This window comes from Nilaparvata lugens, chromosome 4, assembly GCF_014356525.2.
Source record: "Nilaparvata lugens isolate BPH chromosome 4, ASM1435652v1, whole genome shotgun sequence".
In the NCBI taxonomy this organism is placed as follows: domain Eukaryota; kingdom Metazoa; phylum Arthropoda; class Insecta; order Hemiptera; family Delphacidae; genus Nilaparvata; species Nilaparvata lugens.
In genome coordinates this window covers 69,163,096-69,184,244 of record NC_052507.1, presented here as the reverse complement: position 1 = coordinate 69,184,244, position 21,149 = coordinate 69,163,096, and the positions used below count along the sequence as shown (strand labels likewise).

The 21,149-nt window shown below is 35.5% G+C and overlaps 1 protein-coding gene across 2 annotated transcripts; it reads right to left on the bottom strand.

Annotated features, from left to right (window-relative positions):
- Positions 1 to 196: 196 nt before the first annotated feature.
- Positions 197 to 21,074, bottom strand: LOC111049982. Of its 2 annotated transcripts, none has more exons than XM_039426334.1 (12): positions 20,559 to 21,058; positions 18,050 to 18,222; positions 17,189 to 17,423; positions 16,173 to 16,276; positions 15,056 to 15,165; positions 13,754 to 14,034; positions 9,797 to 10,000; positions 8,235 to 8,362; positions 6,466 to 6,539; positions 4,597 to 4,822; positions 3,536 to 3,645; positions 197 to 766 (listed from the first exon to the last, which is right to left on the bottom strand). In XM_039426334.1, exons 1-12 carry the CDS (start codon positions 20,872 to 20,874, stop codon positions 721 to 723), a joined length of 2,007 nt encoding a protein of 668 aa, XP_039282268.1. In that variant the 5' UTR covers positions 20,875 to 21,058; the 3' UTR covers positions 197 to 720. The 2 variants fall into 2 exon arrangements, with proteins under 2 accessions (XP_039282268.1, XP_039282267.1); XM_039426333.1 differs by having other exon boundaries at positions 201 to 766; positions 6,466 to 6,566; positions 20,559 to 21,074.
- Between the last annotated feature and the right edge of the window lie 75 nt (positions 21,075 to 21,149).

The window sequence follows — 21,149 nt, the reverse complement described above, 5'->3', positions numbered from 1 at the left end:
CTATGATTAAACGATTGAAATCGTTGCCGTCATGCGAATCGCTGTGAAGTGCACAAAGCTCAACTGCTGTATAAATTTATCTTACCGGTATTCGGTGGTGGGGCCATTAAACTAATTTTTAATTATATTACACGTTTACTACCCTTTCTGATTCAGTATTATTAGCTGTTAGCTTGGAAATAAATAGAGTGTACAATTTGTCATTGATATTGTATTTAATATCACAGGTTAATGGTACAACAATTGAATTACAATGAAGAGGCTACTGGTAACCCAGTCACTGATATTACACATTGATAAGAAAATGAAACACAAAATAAAGTTTACAAGATAGACATCAACTATTTGAATATTACGAGTAGATACAATAATACAATCTAGTATAAATATTAGAAATATTTTTCTACCACATATAATAAAAAGTCACAGTTAGTCTAAGTAGCTGAATATCTAAGTAGAAAAATTATATAAATACATAAACGCATCTACAGTACCTATAGTATGCATTTATACAGTCTATTCAAGTTGATATATTCAATAGAGTTCCAAGTTGATTAGTAAAATATCACAGGTGTTAATGAAGGAAGTATTAAACATTTATGATAGTAATTGGATTCATTCAAAAAGAGTTTCAACAGTTTAAGACGCAAATTATTGCTTTGATTACTAAAGTTATAACTACTGTACTAGTGTTCTAACTACTACGATATGGAAAGGTGTTTACAACGGAGCAATGAAGATGTTAGCGTCCAAGGCGTCAATGTACCTAGAATAAATAAATCTAATATTAGCGGTAAAATTTCAAAACCTAAAATAAATTAGAAATTAGGTTGACAGTATCTTTCAATTAACTATTATTAGTCAAGCTATTGAGACAAAAACTAGCAAACCAACTATAGTGAGGTCCACGATGTAATGAGAGTGAAGGAAGATAGGAGAACAGCGTTGTCTCTGATGTCTTGCCACTGTCTTCAATAGACGGTACTTACCTGTATTATATCAACTGTTTATTCCAGTTAGAAAAATAATCTATTATATTTTATTAGCTGGAATATATTTTTTAATGATTTAATAACTAGTAGTTCTGCGAACAGTAGACCTCGCTCATGAATACAACTTTTAATCTAATGAGAAGGGCCAGTACAGTAAGTACAGTATATTGTGAAGATTTAGCCATGCCATCTATTATTTTCTCCATTGAAAGTGGTAGAGACACTGTTTGAAGGGACACCGGACTTATCAAGGAGGTACCTTTATATCGTCTCCATATTTACAATATAAACATATATTACAAATTTTCTAATAATTAATTTAAGAAATCGGTCAACTGAAGGAAAAATGGAATATGCAGTAGGCAATTAAGATGACGAATCGTCTCACAGACGATGGTGAGATGGAAAATGATTCTAAATAAGATTAGTTTGTTGGTGACAATGACAGGAGGTTGCTAATGATGTTTTTCATGAAAAGTGGATTCAATGTTTTGGCTTGCTATGCCTATGCAGAATGTTAATGCTCACAAATCGGTTTCCGATCTCATACCTGAAGGAAAAAGTAGGAACATGAATTGCTGTATCTTCAAAGATACGAAGAAGTGACTTTTGAGGTTAGTTTGGGTTTTTTTTAAATATTACAAAAAACCCGGAGGTCTTACCAAAAATCGTTACACATACGTTTCTGCGCCTTGTTTCAAAGAACTTGCATACCAAATTTCATCCAAATCGGGCAATAACTGCGACTGTAACTGCTGTACAAACAAACAAACAGACAAAAGCCGATCTAGTCGAAACTAAGACCTCAGCTTCGCTTCGGTCAATAAATTTTTAAATCTTGAAACAAAGTATGGGAAAGTAAATAGCGTCGCATCCTTCTTGGATCTCTGAGAAGGAAGCCCTAAGAGAGAGAGAGAGTGAAAAAAGCACAAAAGGGATTTGGCTTGGTACAAAACATTCACAACAAGAAGTGTCTCTCAATAAGATCCAGGGTACGACATTACAACACTGTAATAAAACCCATGTTTCTGTATGCAAGTGAAACTTTAGCTTTGAACACCAAACTGGATATTGAGGATTTATGTCGTGTGGAGAGGAAAATCATCAGGAGAATAATTGGCCCAAGGAAAACGGAAGAAGGCTATAGGCTGCAAAATAACTGCGTTGTGGAAAAATACTCGAAAATTAAAATTAAAATTCTTTGGACATTTGATGAGACTGCCGGGGGATCGAATGACGAAGAGAATCCTTCTTTTTGTGAAGAGCAAAAAGACGGGGGAAATTGGATTAAAAATGTACAGAAGGACTTATCTGATGCAGGAATTGATGATGACATAATATTTGATAGGAACCAATTCAGAAGGAGGGTTGCAAAGTGGGAGACACGCCCCGTGGAAATTAAGAGGAGAAATGTAGTCTTTCCCAAGAAAGAAGAGAGGCTATATCGGCCAGAATGAGAAAATTTTGGTAGAATCGAAGAAATAAGGATCTAGTACGGCATCCAAAGTAAATACTTAGCGATTTCCATACAAGGGAATTTGACGCATAATAATAATAATAATAGATTTTCATAGATGAGATTGATTATTTTGATAATTATATTTCTACATTGTTGATAAAAGATCTGGAAACGTTGCAGATCTGCTTTTCTTGACTAATAGCCAGTGACCTGGCTGGCTCAGGTCTGGTTTCAGAGTTTTCAGTTGGCAACTGATCAATATTTCAGGGCCTCTGACGTGACCTAACGACTGCTTTTTAGGCAGCCGGGACCGACGACTTGACGAGTTCATCCGATCGGGAATGACCCGAGAAAAATATTGAATGAAAAAGACTAAGAAATTGTCAAAAAACCACTGATTTATTGATAATTAGAAAGACCGGTTTCGGTTATTACACCATTGTCAATCTCTGATAAACTAAAACTAAATACAAGAGCAGCAGAATTTGTGGGCGAGTACTAGTGGGCGAGTACTGCTATTGGTCGAGGGCATGAACGCCTGCCATTGGCCTAGCTAAACAGTCTCCTCCCCCTCAACGGTGTGACAAAATGGCGGCTTAAGCAACAGAATCGCCATGATAATAAAATTTACTTTTTAGTACAAAATAAGAACCGGTCTTTCTAATTATCAATAAATCAGTGGTTTTTTGACAATTTCTTAGTCTTTTTCATTCAATATGAATAATTACCACAATATCAACTTCTCAACTACACAAAAAAAAACCGAGAAAAATATCTTTCCCGGGCTGGGATTCGAACCTGGGCCTCTGGATTATAAAGCCAGCATCTAATCCACTCGACTACGGCCACTCAGTATGCTAAATGATAGACAAGGTTAGCAACACTAATGTTAATCAAATACTGCCATTACAACGTGGAACTCACTATATCAGATCTCTCTAACAAAATCAACATAAAGATTCCACCATACATAAAAAGTATTATAATCAAAGGCCCGGTTTCTAGGACACTTATTAAATTTAATGAACCATAATCTACCGATTTATGGAAACCGGACATGAGAGAAACAAGTAGAGCAACTCACCTAGGATTGTGGTTCATGACCCTTGATCGAAGAATGTTTGATCCGATCATGGAGCCCAGTTGGTTCAAGCATTGACTAGCAGTACTCGACGCGAGAGCGTTCTCACAAGTCTAGAAAACAAATTTCAATATTATAATTTCATTAATTTACAACATAATACAAAACTTTTTAATTCAATTAATCTAGAATACTTGTAATATTTGAAAAATACTCGTAATCTAGATTCCTTGGAATAATTTAAGAACCTGCTTGATTAACAATGTAAAGGTATTGATTTTGTTGTTGGTTCATTATTTTCCTACAGTAGAATATACGCTATTTGAGAGATTTGCAAACAGACTGATGAATGCCGACTCTTGGGCCGAGCCAGACAGACGACAGACAGAAAGGAAGCTCTCTGATTGGCTGATTGCTCTGATTGACGACTCGTGCGGCTTGGACCTTATTGTTGGTTTAATAGATCTACGACGACATGGAGGGCCTAATTACACGTACATATACAGTGAATATGTAGCGGTTCTGGATATTTGATCGCATACGAAGTCTAACGTCTTCTAGTAAAATTATTGTAAATTAAAAAAAAATCTTTTATTGTCAAAAACAGAACATTTTACAAACAATATTGCAAAATATAGAATAAAATTATACATTTCGACACGTAATATTGTAAAACTAGTAATGAAACTTATATTACAAAATAAAATGCTAAATTTTTAGCCTCTCCCAAGACTAATACGGAAATGATAGATTCTATGTTGTGGAAGTTGACCGAGCATCGATCTTTTCAAAGACATACTAGCTACATGGAGAGTTACAGGTGGCTTTCTGTCAACTGAGAAATTTAGATTTCTGAAGATATTCTTGAACCCGTATAGAGTAAACTCATTGATTGTTCGAAAGTGGAATAGAATAAAGAGAAATATAACGGCAAGGAAAGTAATGTGTGTCCCACACCAGATTTTTGTACTTGTAGTCAACAATCGACTAGAAGTGTTCAAATTTGAAGTAAAGTTTTAGGGAAGAATAAAGATATAACTCACCAAAAGTTTGATAAATCTTACCAAAGCTGTAAAAATGGGATCGATGAATAAATCGAATGCGGTTTTGAAGCGTTTGATGCCCAGATTTTTGGCAAGAATAGGAAGGTTCCTGCACACAGTTTCCAGGAAAACAACATGCTGAGGGTAATGCTGGAATTTGCAGGCTTCTGCCACATTGGGCAGAGCTTGTAGCACGTGATCAGCCATCCAAGTAATTTCCGACAGCTCACCCAACAAAATCACACTCCTGTAACATAATTTTGCCAATGAAAGTATATTTTTTATATCCTCTAAAACAGGAAAATGAAGCTCTATTTGTTTCTTCTTCTGCATTGGCTGCCAAAATCCTTGGAAATATTTACAATTTTCAAAATGAAATACAGTCATCTCATGATTGTAATTAGGCCTATCACTGAAACATAGTTTATGCACTTGATTGTGCTCCTCCACACACAGATTATTTTATTGAATCTTGAGTTACATTTTATAGACATGGACTGACGATAAAAAAGTAGCTAGGTTTTTCATACCGGAATAAATTAAGTTATAAAAATATCATAAAAAACCAGGTATAATTGGTATGAAAAACCATGCTATCATCTTTATAATTGAGATATAAAGATGATAGTGTAGACATAATTTGTGTCATAAGGTTAAGGATTACATGCCATCTATTGGTAATTGTGTAAACTACTTCAATTATGAAACGCAAGTCATCCCCTCTCCTTTCCTTTCTTGACCTGGCTGTGTGCAAACCAGACCAGTTCCCGCTCGGACGTCTCCATGTCAACACATCGTGTCATCTCGCTCTCGCTACCATAGCTAACTTTGTGACGCTCTCACCTCAAATTTCCGTAAGTTTCATTCCTATGATATACAGTCATTGCTCGATAGTTAATAAACTCGGTCCTCCGTAATTCTCATAGTGCTATCTTTCACACAACATATAGTCATCATCAGTTCTATACTAACCATTGGAAGTATTATGCCCAGCAAAGAAACAAGGAAGATTATACATTGTATAATAAATTGTATTAGAATAAAAGCAATATAAGAACTTTTAGTAACCTTTTTTTAAAACATTTTAACTTGAATTTTTTTAATAAAAGGGTGCTGAAAGTTTTTATATTGTTTTTATTTGAATAAAGTAGTCCATATTTATAAGTGAAGTAATTTTATAGATTGTATTGCCTTACTCCACCTTATTCTATTGTAGTATTGTATCAAGAACCTCTCTCATCTCTAAAAGTGGTTTTCATAGAATTCAACTGACTAATTTATAAAAATTATTTATAATTAATTATTTTAGGTTATACTATAGTGAGGTCCACGTTCCACTTTATAATGGTAGTGGAGAAAGATGGGAGAAAAAAGTTGCCGATCCTCTGTCTTGTCAATCAATGTCTTCTATAGACGGTAGCTGATACAGGTTTATTGATGTAATATTAACGGTTCATCCTCGATTAAAATAATCAATTATATTTTATTAAGCAACAAATTATATTTTTTGATAATTTCATAATGAATTTAGCCTACATAATTAAGATGAAATATTTTGTTAATTAATTCTTAATTTTACATTGTTAAAATACGATCTGGCAACAGAGAAAAGCGAGAAAGAGATAGCGCTATCCACTTTGTTGAATGATGGACAAGGATAGCAATACCATTGCTAATCAAACACTGTCGTTATAACGTGGACCTCACTAAAGGCATGAAAACCAGTGTCAATTCATATTCAACTATTTTTAAGGAAATCTTAATATGAACGATCAAGTGTATTACCATGAATATCATTTCTCATCAATGCAATTTGTAATAATAAGTAATTGATTGACAGAATAAGAGGACAGTAAGTGGACGGTTATAAAATAATGACAAATGACTCACCCATCAGCATGTTCCCAAGGCTGTGATTCTTGTTTGTGGAGTGGAGCGACCTGACTTCCCCTTCGTCCCAGTCTCTGAACAAATGATCCACATAAATAATGCTGCATGACAAAAGTTATAAAATACAATCATTCGCCATCTTCTCCCATAATGGTTGCAGCATCATATCTAATAAGTAGCAGTATAAATAGAAATAATTATATAAAATACAGGGACATTACAAAGTTACTTTACTGCGTTATTAGTGCAATAAGGTGCGTACAGACTTTCGCTCTGCTCCGCAACCGAACGTCACTCCAGCAGTGCGATTGATGATCGACCGGCAAGCAACAGTGGTTCGACCGGGGAACGCGAGAAGATCTAACATCTTCCGTAACGTTCATGATGGGTGAGTGGGTGGAGCGACTGTGGTTCGATGGAGGAACGAGGGCGGTACGAGGGCGGAGCGTGCTCGGTGCGGGTCGGAAGAGCGTATATGTGTACGCAGCTATACACGACAAATTATGAAGCTGTCACATGGGACCAAAATTACTCACATGGCTACATTAAACTTGAAGTGTTATGAATTTTTGATCATCATTACTCACATAATAATCATGCAATCTATAAAAGAATACACAATTCTTTCATATTGTTTTATCATCCAGCTTTTCAAAGAAGCCAATGCTTTGATATTGGTTCATGAGTCTCTGAATTTACAAACTAATAGGATAGTAAGCTCTAAATCAGTCATGTATATCCTATACTATTAAACGAGCAATTTCTATTTATATGTTTAGATGTTTGGATGTATTTCACCGGATCTCGAAAACGGCTCTAACGATTCTCACGAAATTCAGAACATAGTAGGTTTATAATATAAAAATTCGATTGCTCTAGGTCTCATCCCTGATAAAACTCGCTGAAGGACATTAATAGGATAATTATTACTCATCCTTGGAAAACCAGCTGATAATAATAATTATTTCGTCGTCTGTTGATGATGAAAGTGAATGAGTGAGTTCATGTGTGTGGGACTGTGTTAAAATTATGACTCAGCTGTTGAACTTTTGTAATCATTCAATCAGGTACTTGGTGCCGGTTGCAAAAAGCCGGGTTATTTTAAATCCTGATTAATTCCAGTAGATCCATCTTTTTGAAATGGTCTTCTCTTATTTGGTTTACGTGAAGTTAATCAGGATTAAAATTTAACAGGCTTTTGTGCAACAGGGCCTTCCTTTGTGAGGGAAATTTTTGCATTCCTCTGGGAATTAATCTCAATTTAATGTGATTGGATAGAACATTTCTTTATGAATGATTATAATTTCTTCTTTCGTAATAAATTTTATATATGCTTTTGTACTCCAGAGCGGAGCTCGGTGCCCCGATATTAAAGATTAGCCAGCCAGTCTTGACAAATTTCAACCAACAGATACATTACTAGTATTGACTGAGATATAAATATTGACTTTGGCCCGGTTGCACAAAAGCCAATTAAATTTCAACAAAGAAGAAGGCTTATTTGAAAAGACGGCTTGATTGGTTCTCGTGGAATTAATCACGGTTGAAATTAACCGGCTTTTGTGCAACCGGAACTTAGGGCTAAAAGAAATGTCAATGGTCATTGTTTAATATAATATCAGAATCGACTATGCTAAAACAAATATAGCTTTCGTGATTTTATCATTTTCAACATTGATTGATAAGTATTGACTCTCAGCTCGACACACGTTTGATTCATTACCGAATGTCTGGCACTGGAGGATTTTGGAATAATGTTGTTTTCTTACCCATTTGTCAGAGTTGAGATGATCGTCGTCACTGTCATCTCTGCGTCTTTTCGATCCCCCGCAATACAGCGGCATTTCTTTGATATCCGATGGACCAGCCGATGATTGATTGCAGATGTCTTTCAAATCTGAAAAAAAATCACAAAAATGAAACTCAACACATTGAATTAAAACGTGAAGATGCAGTAAATTAGATTGAAAGAGATCATAAAATCATAATCAGATATGATTTATAATCATAGATCACACGATCAAATCGATATTGTCCTTAAACTGAATAAAATATAAAGTAAGGAACTACTATAAGGTTGGTCACCAAAGATAGAAGAAGTATGTCGGGCATGTGTGAACGGACTCGTTTTCGAACAAAAAATACATTCACGCAAAAAGGTTTCAAACGAAAAACAGCTGTTTGACAGCAGCTTCCAATATAAAATCCCATACTATTAAACAAGCAATTTCTGTTTATATGTTTGGATGTTTTGATGTTTATATGTTTGTATTTCACCGGATCTCGATAACAGCTCTAACGATTCTCACGAAATTCAGAACATAGTAGGTTTATAATATAAAAATTCGATTGCACTAGGTCTCATCCCTGGTAAAACTCGCTGAAGGACATTAAAATGATAATTATTATTCATCCTTGGAAAAACAGCTGATAATAATTATTTCGTCGTCTGTTGATGATGGAAGTGAGTGAGCGAGTTCATGTGTGTTGGACTGTGTCAAATTTATGACTCAGTGTTGAACTTTTTTAATCATTCAATCAGGTACTTAGTGCCGGTTGCAAAAAAGCCGGGTTATTTTCAATCCTGATTAATTCCTGTATATCCATCTTTTTGAAATGGTCTTCTCTGATTCGGTTCACCTGAATTTAATCAGGATTAAAATTTAACCGGCTTTTGTGCAACCGGGCCTTTTTGAGGGAAATATTTGCATTCTTCTGGGAATTAAACTCAATTTACTGTGATTAGATAGAACATTTCTTTATGAACTATGAATGTTATTATAATTTCTTCTTTCGTAATAAATTGTTTATGATTTTGTACTCAGAGCAAAGCTCGGTCCACGAAATTGAACAACTAATAACAAAATTAAACCACTCAAAAATTACAAATTTTAGGCCCAGTTGCACAAAAGCCTTTTGAATTTTAATCGCGATTAAATGCCACAAAGAACAATCAGAGAGGTCTTCTCGAAAAAGTCTTGTGTGACTGGTTCCAGCGACATTTAATCATGATTGAAATTTAAGAGGCTTTTGTGCAACAAGGTCATAATGAAACAAACATAATTTAAGATCAAATAAAAAACAACAAACAGCAAACATTGAAGACACAAAATCCTAACCTCAAAAAACGTTGTTCCAAGCCTTCCGCTGATGACAAGCATGTGTGTACACACATCATCAACACACTGTCTTGTCCTGTCATTAGTGGCCACCCTAAGATGAATCCTCTGATTGTTAACCTACTAGCATCGATCCTCTTGAAGATAGGCTTACTGGCTTATTGTACCTAATGATCCTTGCGATTGACCCTATTGATGAATTGTCAACCTACTAGCATTGATCCTGTCGATGATTGGCTGCAGTGCGGTGTCAGGGTAGGCCTTGACGACGCTCTTCAAGGAGGCGGCGGCGCCCTGACGCACCGCCGCGATGCTGTCGCCCAGGTTGCCGAAGAACAGCGGGTAGAGGGCTTCCATCGACGCAGCCGCCTCACCGGGAAACGCCGCTATGAAGCTGCCACACGCCAGGCATGCCGCTGTAACACATTCACATTAAATTAACATCATGGAACACAAATCAAGTTGTTGAAATTAAAATAGAAATAACATCAATACAAAATACAATATGTAATATTCACTCGGTATTTGGCAATTAAATTGTTAAGTAGTCTATTTTCTATCTATTTATTATTCTGAATGCATTGTATGACAATTGTCTATATAGTATGTACTACGGTTTATGACAATATTAAATAAATTCAAATTAAAATTTTATTCAAACCAATTCACAATATTTACACATTATGAGAAAAAAATCATACAGCTTAACAATATTAGAGTAATAAATTATATTATAAAGTACATAAAAGTCTAATTTATTAAACAATAACTTCAGACAAGAATTCGAAGATGCTAAATCAGGACTAATTTGTGAATTTGGATAGAAAAATACTGCTTGCTGAGAGTACAAAACTCTACGTCTGCGAGCAGGAATGAATAACTGGTAATATATGAATTATTTATAGATAGGTAGAAAAATAGAAAAAGAAGAAAGAAAGAAAAGTTAGCAACCAATCACTCACACATTCACACTAAAGCTGCGTTTACACCAAAGTTACCAAGAAAATGTCAACAACTCAATCCTTACAGACCCCATCCGATTGAACACAACTTAAAGGTGCGTACAGACTTTCGCTCTGCTCCGCAACCGAACGTCACTCCAGCAGAGCGATTGATGATCGACCGGCGAGCAACAGTGGTTCGACCGGGGAACGCGAGAAGATCTAACATCTTCCGTAACGTTCATGAAGGGTGCGTGGGCGGAGCGACTGTGGTTCGATGGTGGTACGAGGGCGGTATGAGGGAGGAGCGTGCTCGGTGCGGGTTGGAAGCGCGAATATGTGTACGCAGCTTATGATACACATGACTCTTCCTTCTATGTATGTCCTGGAGTGTCTGTGTTATGTCAAAAAGAACCTGGATAAATTTAGCCTCAACTCTGATAGGCATACATACAATACAAGAGGGGCAAGTAATATAGGTGTCGAATGGTGCTCTTCCAGCGCATCATTGAGAAGTTTCAGGGCCCAATCTCTCAGATTTTATAATGCCCTTCCGTCATTGGTAAGAGACCTAGATGCCACCCAATATAAAGATAGAGTTAGGAAAGGCCTAATAAGAAGTGGACTTTACAAGGTACCTGAATTTTATAAAATTTCACAGTCTATGTAAATCTGTTACTATTGTGTATGTTTAGGCTGTGTATACTTAGTTTGTAATCTTGTTTAATAAGTAAATTTTAGATGTAATTGTGTTTTAGCTGTGTAGACTTTTGTATTGTTAATTATTTTGTATTATTTTGTATACTTGTGACGATGACCAATGTTTTTTGTAAACCAAATGGTAATAAATATATTATTATTATTATTATTATTATTATTATTATTATTATTCATAATGTGTTTGTCAAGTCCCGTCCAATCCAACAGAGGGACCATAAGGACCAAGCCACCAAATAAATAAATATGATATATGAGGGCAAATATCATTCTGAGGTGCTACCGTAATCACAAATTTACTCTCAGCTATCCCCTACTTGGGTAATAGATTAGTTACATGAATTTGAGGGGGATTTTCAGTAGAAAATCCCACTTTAAACCGGTTTTTTTCATTTCATTTCATTTTACCTTTCATCCTTTGTGTAAAATAGGGTACTTGAGGTTATCTATAGTACCGTATTACTAGTAGTTCTGTGAACAGTAGACCTCGCGCAGTTATAACGACGTCCCAAACCATAAGCACATCCACACTGATACACTATTTATTTGATCAGATCATGCTTACACAAGATTTAATTATCATATAACGCTTTCCGGAATTTTGCGCGAGAAAACCAGAAGACATCTAGGCGCCCAGACAAGCTGTTATAAGCTCTTTGCATCCTATTTAATAGTGCATAAAAATTGCATTCAATGAGGCATGCAATTTATAGTCTAAACAGCTGCTAATTTTTTAACAAGTTATATTGAGATATTGACTTGCATGCGTCATGACATGCAATTTATAGTCAACTCGACAGCTGATTTATGATGAATAATAATTCTATAGACTGATTTTCACTCTAATATTGACGTATGAAGGAGACTCCTTTTTCCATTCATATTATCCTTGAAATGCAAAATTTCCAAAAACCTTGTATATACGTCGACGCGCAATTTAAAAAGGAACATACCTGTCAAATTTCATGAAAATCTATTACCGCGTTTCGCCGTAAATGCGCAACATATAAACATTTAAACATTGAGAGAAATGCCAAACCGTCGACTTGAATCTTAGACCTCACTTCGCTCGGTCAATAAAGCAGCGAATTAGTTTAAACATTTACGCGATAGTAAATACCGGTTTGAGGCATTATCATTTTAAAAATAAATGAACTCATCAACTTGCATGTGTTACCAGCTAGTTTTTGATACAATTTGTTGAATATGCATAGGTTTTAAGGAGCTTCTCCGTAATTGAAAACTAGAGAATAACTTACTATCTGTTAACCTGGATGGGCTGTACAGTGGTGAGGTTAATTTGGTAAAAAATAGTTCGTATATGCAAGAACAAATAACTAGTGGATTTAATTCAAATTATTACCTAGAGAGAAGTAGTGTTTTAGTAAAGTACGACTCTAGTCCCTATTCACCCTATTCACACAATTAACAATTGATATCTGTCAACTATTAAGGCTCTAAATGTCAAAGGCTCTAAGGGTCAAAGGCTAAAAATAAACTTTCTCCTGGTGATATTTTTCAAAGATTTTCGATTTGTATACTATCAAGCTGTCAAAATGAAAAAGTTTTCTCAGAAAAACACTTTTTTTCTGATCATTACTTTTTCAGATATGAGTGCCTAAATTTAAATTTTTGGGACAGGACATTTCAAGTTCGGTAAAAGATAAATCCATGAGATTTGGAGGATAGATTTTTCATGGCATTGTTGATCTAATGAAACAAATTTTTTTTGTTGAAAATAACAATTTCTGAGAAAGTTATTCAATTTACTGAAAATGACCAAAAATAACTTTTAGTTGAGTTGGTTTGGTAGATTGAATAACTTTCTCAAAAATTGACATTTTCAGAAAAGTTTTGTCTTACTAGATCAACAATACCATGAAGAATCTATCCTCTAAGTCTCATGGATTTATCTCTTACCGAATTTGAAATGTTCTGTCCCAAAAATTTAAACTTTAGGCGCACATATATCAGAAAGTAATGATCGGAAAAAATGTATTCATGAGAAAACTTTTTCATTTTGAAAGCTTGATATTATACAAATCGAAAAACTTTAAAAAATATTACCAGTAGAAAGTTCATTTTTAGCCTTTGCACAGCCTTAACTATTGGCACTATTCAACAGTTATTAATTGATAACTGTTGAATTATTAACCAGGGAGGAAAGTAGTTCTCTAGTATTCTGTTCGAAGGAGTAAAGTGAAACTCTAGTCCCTAGTTGCACAACTATCAACAGGTGATGACATAAATATCCCATGGTATAAGTCGTTTATGTTCCAAATGTCAAGAAAGTTTTTGTTAACTCAAGCCGATTTACTGTTGACTACCGTCTATTATTACTGTTTAAGCCAATTGGGAGTGTAAGAACGACACAATATGAGAGACTACCAGCGTCATATAGCCTAATTACAAGGACTATATAGAATGAGTTAACAGTGAAATTTGGAACATAAACGCATTTTACCATGGGATATCTTCCTTTTCTCAATGGTAAGGCTTAGCAAGACTGACCATCCCTGACCGGCCAGCTGGTGTCGCGGAAGCAAGTGAGCAGCACTTGCAGCAACGCGGGCAGATGGGGGCGAACAGCACCCTTGTCCACCTTGCAGGCGAGCTCGGCGATGCAGGAGCAGGCGGCCTCACGCACCGCCTGGTTGTCGCAGGCGGCCGCCTCCAGGTAGCACTGCACGAAGCAGGCCATGTAGCGCTCCACCAGCTCCTGGCCGCATTCGCCCGTCACCTGGCGCCACGTCTCCTGCGAGTAGATGCGCACGCCTTCCGCTATGTAGTAACTATGCAAAAAAACAGTAACCGTAAACCCGTAGAAAAGTAACCGTAAGCAACCCGTAGAAAAACAACTGCGAACCCATAGAAACCAATCGATATGAAACATTGAATTAATAAACCATTGCAAAAAATAACTTATGTTTCGTAAGAAGTTCCTCGGATGTGCCATATCTCAAATGTGTAACTGTTTGAAATTAAATGAAATATAAGAAGTGAAAAGAAAAGATAAGGAGAGATGAGGAGGAGGAGGAGTAGGAGTAGTAGTATATGGGTGGATGACGGTAAGAAATAGTGGGAGTGAATGAAGGTTAAACAAAAAGTATAATATCTACTGGCCTAGTAGATATGCCATATTTTTTATCTCTTTTTTATTTTCTTTATATTTATAACCTAGTAGGTTTTTTTAAAAGGGTTTAAAGGTAAAAGGAAAGGTTAGGGAGGTTATGTTTTGGCTTTTAAATGGTAATATGAGGAAGGAGACCCAGCCTCAATTTGAGGAATTTCTATCAGTTTCATGTCCATGTAAGAACAGTTACATCGCCACTTGAAAGATGTATCACTATAGGCAACCGTTTGGCAATAGAATAGATTTCTTTGAACATTCCATTCCAATTTATTCGAAAATGAAATAAAATCTTTATAAGAATCCAGATAGAATAAGAATAAGAATAAGAATAAGAATAAGAATAAGAATATTTATTTGCCATTAAATACAACACTGTACAATAGGCATCGTCAAATTGTTTGAAAAAGAACAAAATACAATATATACACATATAATCTATGCTGTCATTGATTGTCACTAGGCATGTCAGTGCAGTTCATATATTCATTTAAATCATAAAATGCTTTTTCTTTCAGCCACTAGAAGAATAAATTTGCCATAGAAGAACCTTTGACACTTATGAATATAATTGATACATTTTTTAATTGATCACTATATTAACAATTACGAAAATGTAAAAAACTATAAAAAAGGCCAACTATAATTATTAAATAAATAATCTTATTTTGGATAATATTTACCGATTCAAGCATATACGTGGTAGAAGTTCGGGATAGAAGACTTCCCTGATTTTGTCATTGGGTAAGGAGGCTAGAAAATATCGTGTCGCATGAGAAGCTGCCAGTTTTACCTAAAAAAGAACATAAACACCTTACAATAAACTTGTCAAGATATCAAATTATTAAAGAGATATTCTTAAACTATTTCACCTACAAGTCTCCTTACATACAGGAAGCAACTAGGGCTAAGCAACAAACCACGGAAAGCAAAATAACCCACTAGCAACGCAGCCAAAACTGAAGCCACTGTAGTTTAGACGTTACTTGATAGTCGTTTTTCTATGAACAACCTCACAATGAACAACATATTTGAATTGGAATCTTGTGAAAGAGAGAGTGCTGTTTGCGTTGCTTTGCAATTATTACTATAGTGAGGTCCACGTTATAATGACAGTATTTGATCAACTTTGGTATTGCTATCCTTGTTTATCAACCGACAAAGCCGGTGGTACTATCCTTTTCGAGGTCCACAACGATGACAATAATGTTTTTGACAGTGTAGAAATATAATTAATTAATGCAGAGAATCGGCATCGCTATTCTTCTATCTTTATCCACTGCTATTATAACGTGGACCACACTATAGGTTGCTCTCTGTATGTAAGCTGCCTAATATCATACATTTTCCCCTTCATGATTGGAAAGAACAAGTGAAATTCTTTGAGTTCCTTCAACTAATGGTATTATATTGATCCAAGTTATTCTTCACACCCAGGCATTGTAGAGCATGAGGAAAACTGTTTCTCATGGACCTTGGATTCCGCAATCCTTGAACCGTGGTGAAGAGACTGAGAAGTAAGAGACTTATGTTCTCCTGACCGAGAACTACACAACGTCTCAAAGAAATTGGAAATATACAGTGTATATCTAGGCATTTGAGACTCATGTATATTAGTTGTGTATCTGCCATATGCTAAATAAATAAATAGTAAGAGACTGACAGTATGTTTGTGTTTACTTATTCATTAGTTTTGCAATTGATAGTCGAAAGTTTCCTAATTGTAATAAGAATGTTATTGGCTAGAAACTTGATATCGAAAAATTATTGCCGTGAATTCAATATCATCTGTGAACTTACTTGACTCCAGTTATCAGCCAAGCCGAGAGCTAGATGCTCACTAATTTTTCTTCCAAAAGTCAAAACAGGACTCTCTGAAGAATCGCATTCACTCTCCTCAGACGCTGTAAAAATAAAATAAACTTCAAAGAAAAACAACCTATTTAATCCTGCTTATACAAAGAGATCTCTCTCTTCAATCTTAGATCAGTAGAATTTCAAGTGTCTATGATTGGATGATTTAACTCAGCCAAAGGTACGTTCTCATTAACAAATACTTTGTAAGGCAGGGCCTACTAGTGGTTTGCTGGTGTTTTTGGATGTCAGCTTCAGCTTGACACAGGTACTCAATAGTGAAATTGATGGATTTACACCTGGATTCTTATTGAGACTTAATCCCACTCATATTGATAAAGTGGTAAAAAGTTTATAAAATCTACACTATGAACTGAGATGTTGTAAAATCTCTCCATATTAAGGTGAAATAAAGGGATATTGTCAGTTCCACATAATTTAATTCCACATAAATTATGTGGAACTGACAAAATCGCTTTTATTTCACCTAAAGTAGTATTGTTTTTTGTGTTTGTATGTAATTACGTAATTCATCTTACAAATGTGAGTATAGAGGTATACAAATGTTGAATTATGTAGACAGTTTACATCCGTTTTTGACGTTGTCAGAATCAAACTTTTGTACCTTGTGATACAATGAGATGCCGTGGCGTAGTTTACTACAAAATTTAAAAAGCAAGCTTCTTATTTTTCAGATTGATTATGTTTTGATATCTTTGTTGATAAACTTTCTCAACAGAGTTTCCTAGTTTCATAACATGATTTGTTCACCACAGCTGCTTTTTCAAGGTGGACCACCCAGTTAAGCGCACCGCCCCTACTAGTCAATATAATTATACAAAACTAACTTCTTCTCAAGCATAAAACAGTAGTAATCAGAAAAATGATCTTCTTGTGAATGTCATTGAATAAAAATAAAAATACCCTTATCACAAAATAGCGTCTATATTAATTTTACTGACCTCTGTTACTGGCACATCTAAATAGAGATGAACAAAGATAAAATCCAGTCTCTTGAACGAAGCGATTGTTGTGAATGAGAGTTTGGAAGATTAAAGACACCAAATCGTTGTCGATGAAACTATAAAAATTGTCGCCACAACCTAAAATCATCGACTGGAGACAAACCAAACTGGTTTCGAGATTTTTCCAGCCAGAATTTTCTCGAGAGTTTTGGATTACTTCTGAACTATTCCTCTGCAAAGAAAAATAACATAATTCTATAAGTTGTGTAATATAAGAGATTGATTATCGTACAGTAATCCATCTAATAAGAATTAATAAATTGATAGTAATAATTAGCTTAGTATATGTGTTTAAAACTAACATAAAACATTTCTTAGCTTCTCTTCAAAAAATATATGATAAATTAGTACATTTTAAGACCAATTGACAAGTTACACAGTGATAATTTGAAAAGATTTGACGTTTTGTGCCTTGAAAACAATTAGCACCTTTTGACCTTCATGATAGGCACAACCAAGCGGACGACAGAAAAGCATGGAGAGCTGCTGCCAACCAGCCCTACGGCTGTTAACCCAAGAGAGAGAGAGAGATAGGTACCGTATCTTATTGTTTGCAATACTTTACAAATTTACTGCAAGCCATGTAAATTTAACATTTTCAAAACTTGTAGTAAAATCCAATGAAAATACAATGATTTTACTTTATTATGATAGCCTGATCATGAAAAGAAACTTGGACTTTGCTTCCTTGATCCTTGATTTCATTCATGATATTTGAATTAATTTTATTCAACTTATAAAATATTTAGTTAGCCTAATCTGATTAACATATTATTGAAATTTATTGCAGAAACTTACCCGCTGGGACAATTTTTCAATTAGACGTTCAGTTTCAGCATGTTCGTGGTATGAACCCTCATCATCCATAGACTGTCGTTCCAAATTGTTTTGAATCAGTTCTATTACATAGTCTTTTTCTTCTCTGTATACATCATTACCAAACTTTTGACAGAGTGATCCCAGAACAGCACCTTGAATAAAAATGTTTATTTTTAAAACCAAAGAACCAACAATTTAAAAAAAACTGATGACTGATATGAGTTACGTTTCAAGTAATGGATTGTAAAATTAAAAAACAAGTTGAGTTTATAATTGACTCAGTGTTATATAATCTAATAGCATGATAAATTTACAAAACATCTTCTTTCTGTAGAGAAATCCATCCAATATGTAGGTGAATAAGTTATTTAGCTACATCTGGAAAATAAAAAACAGGTTGTCCAACTGAGAGGAGCCTCCTCAAAATTGAAAGGTGTCGAGCACGGAGTACTACAGACTCTGTTTTGGGCCCCCTATTTTTAATATTGCTTATGAAAAATGCCACGACCTGTGGCAGGGAAATACCGCTGGAGTTTCAGCGGCACAATACTGGGCACAACATCTTTAATGCCTTTATCGCTCGGACACGAAAAAGTAAAAAAGTAGTATTGCTTATGAATGCCTTCTCAAGCAGTCAGGGGCAATGATTTATGCAGATGATAGCACCTTGATTTCCAGAGATAGCACTGTGAAACAGGCAAGGGAAGAGTCAGCCAGACTCACAGTAGCTTAGTTATGGTTTCTTGCCAACAAGCTGAAACTAAATGAGGAAAAAACAAGCATCCTGGTTTCCTCGTTTTCTGAGGAAAGACCTCAGATCTAGTATAGCTGTTCTGTTAGGATTCTGGATGGATTAAGATGGAATAACCATATGTCTGCAGGAAACTGTCCAGAGTGTTGAACCACCTCAGAAAACCACAACCAAATCAGTCTTATCATGGTCAATCATTCACTGTTTTACAGCTACATCATCTATGGCCTGCTCCTGTGGGGTCACGCACAAGCTGCCCACGATGTGCTGCTATTGCAGAAGAAGGCTCTGAGGAAAGTGTCAGCTTCAGGGATCACTGCAGGACACTTTTTAGGGATTTCGGGATACTGTCGGTGCACAGTCAATACTGTAGTCAGTATTATGGTCGATAATGTATATCAAGAGAAATCAGAAGCAGCTTAGTCTTCCTACTGAGAGGTAGTGTTCCCATGCACTACAATAAGATATGCTACTTCGATTTCTTTCAGAGCATCCTGTAATACGGCCTAATTCTCTGGGGTGGAGCTGCGAATTGAACGAGTGCTGTGCGTGTAGAATGAAGCTTTGCGGGTCATCAGTGAAGCTGATAGACTGGCTCACTGTCGTCCTCTCTTTGTTAGAGAGAGAGGATACTTACAGTATTCGCTCTCTATATTTGTTTATGCTCTTTGTAGGACCCCTGTGAATGTAGATGAGCTTGCAACTAGGCAGAGTTTTCATACGTATGGTACAAGAAAAGGCATTAGGTTGGACGTACCTCATCAGAGCAGCACACGAATTGGTCTTGCCCACCTATCAACAAGCTTCCAATAGCAGCAAGAGACCTGCCGGACAGGTGATTTCAGAGCGCGCTGGGGAGATTGTTGGTGGAAAATCCACTGTATGCTAATGTAATACCCTCAGTTCGTTTTATGTAGAACTTCACGCTGATGAGTTATTATTTAAGACTTTTTGTTTTGGCTAGCTTTTATCAGCGAGGCCCTACTATTAATATACTGGCAGAGTACATAGATGACCACACATACCAGCATCATAGACCGTGAATCCCCATTGATTAGAAAGAAATTTGACAATTCCCAGATCAACGACCATGGAGAAGACTACAACCTACAACAAGTAACAAGTAGCTTTCTGTTTTTATTTTCCGACGTGTCTTTGTGGTTTTCATAATCAAATTATTCAGTTGATATACTAAATACTAGCATCTAAAAAGGTGTGATATACACAGCCACAATACATGCCACTAGACTGGAGGTACCCCAAAGCCAACTGGCAGGGAACTAAAATAGTTTCCCATTACAGGCAATACGATTTTTTGACTGTCTTCCTGGGGTAATTCAGAGAAACTGAACTCTTGATTCTATACATCGGTAATAAATAAAATCCCGGAGAGGCCATGGGTCTTGCATGAGAGGTCATGCAAGATTTGCATGAGAAAACTCTGTTTGGAAGCACCTCTATAGCACGAATAACCATGGAATAACAATAACTGTTATTGGAGACGTTAAAAACAGTCCATCTGGAAAACCTAGTCCTTAGCACATCGAGTATCAAGTATTTAGTAAGTGCCAAGTACAGTAGATATCATAACAATTTAAAAATCAATTTAGGTGCACTTTCAAATAGAAAATAGATTAAAATAAATATAGGCTAAGTTATTGAAAATATAAAAAATATAGATTTTAAACTACATCTGAGTAAGTTAGGCTACCTATTAAATTATAATAGTTCACTTACCTGCCTCAGTTCTCACTCTTACTTCGACATCAGTTAAACACTTCCTAGCAATTGATTTTATTTCGTGAGAAAATTCAATTTCTTGTTCATTCTCCTTGTCAATAAAAGGAATAAGAGCTTTAGCACCAGTTAGACAGCCTTGTTTGGTTTCCCAAGAGTTGCAAGAAATGTTTAGAAATTCAATGAATATACTTTCAAGAGTTAGTCTATCACTAATATTGCAAGTCGAGAGGAATTTATCAAGTTTTACAATTCCATTATCTCTTTCGAGTTTCTGAGTACTGCAAAGAGCAGTGATCAATTCCCTATGATCCATCAGTGAATAATTATATTACACTTGGAAAAATAATAAACATCCAAACAATAAAGAAGAATAGATTATGCAGATGAATTGTGCATTTTTCAAGTTAAAAGTAATGTTTTTCTAAATTTACAATAAAATCTACCGTACTTAACCTAAATGTAAACAAACGAATCACCGGATCCTGAATAATGATGATGATGATGATTGTGCTGATAAACAGCTTGTCGATAATAATTTTATACAAAAATTCCCCCATTCCAGCCAGAGTTTTAGGAAATATTACTCGG

Excerpts from the sequence above, each read along its gene's own strand:
- LOC111049982 (XM_039426333.1), bottom strand. The coding sequence starts at position 20,874 with ATGGATCATAGGGAATTGATCACTGCTCTTTGCAGTACTCAGAAACTC. Across the intron at positions 17,424-18,049 it reads TTGAAAAATTGTCCCAGCGG|AGGAATAGTTCAGAAGTAAT; the intron begins GTAAGTTTCTGC and ends TTTTCTTTGCAG. Across the intron at positions 14,035-15,055 it reads CCACGTATATGCTTGAATCG|TTACTACATAGCGGAAGGCG; the intron begins GTAAATATTATC and ends TTTTTTGCATAG.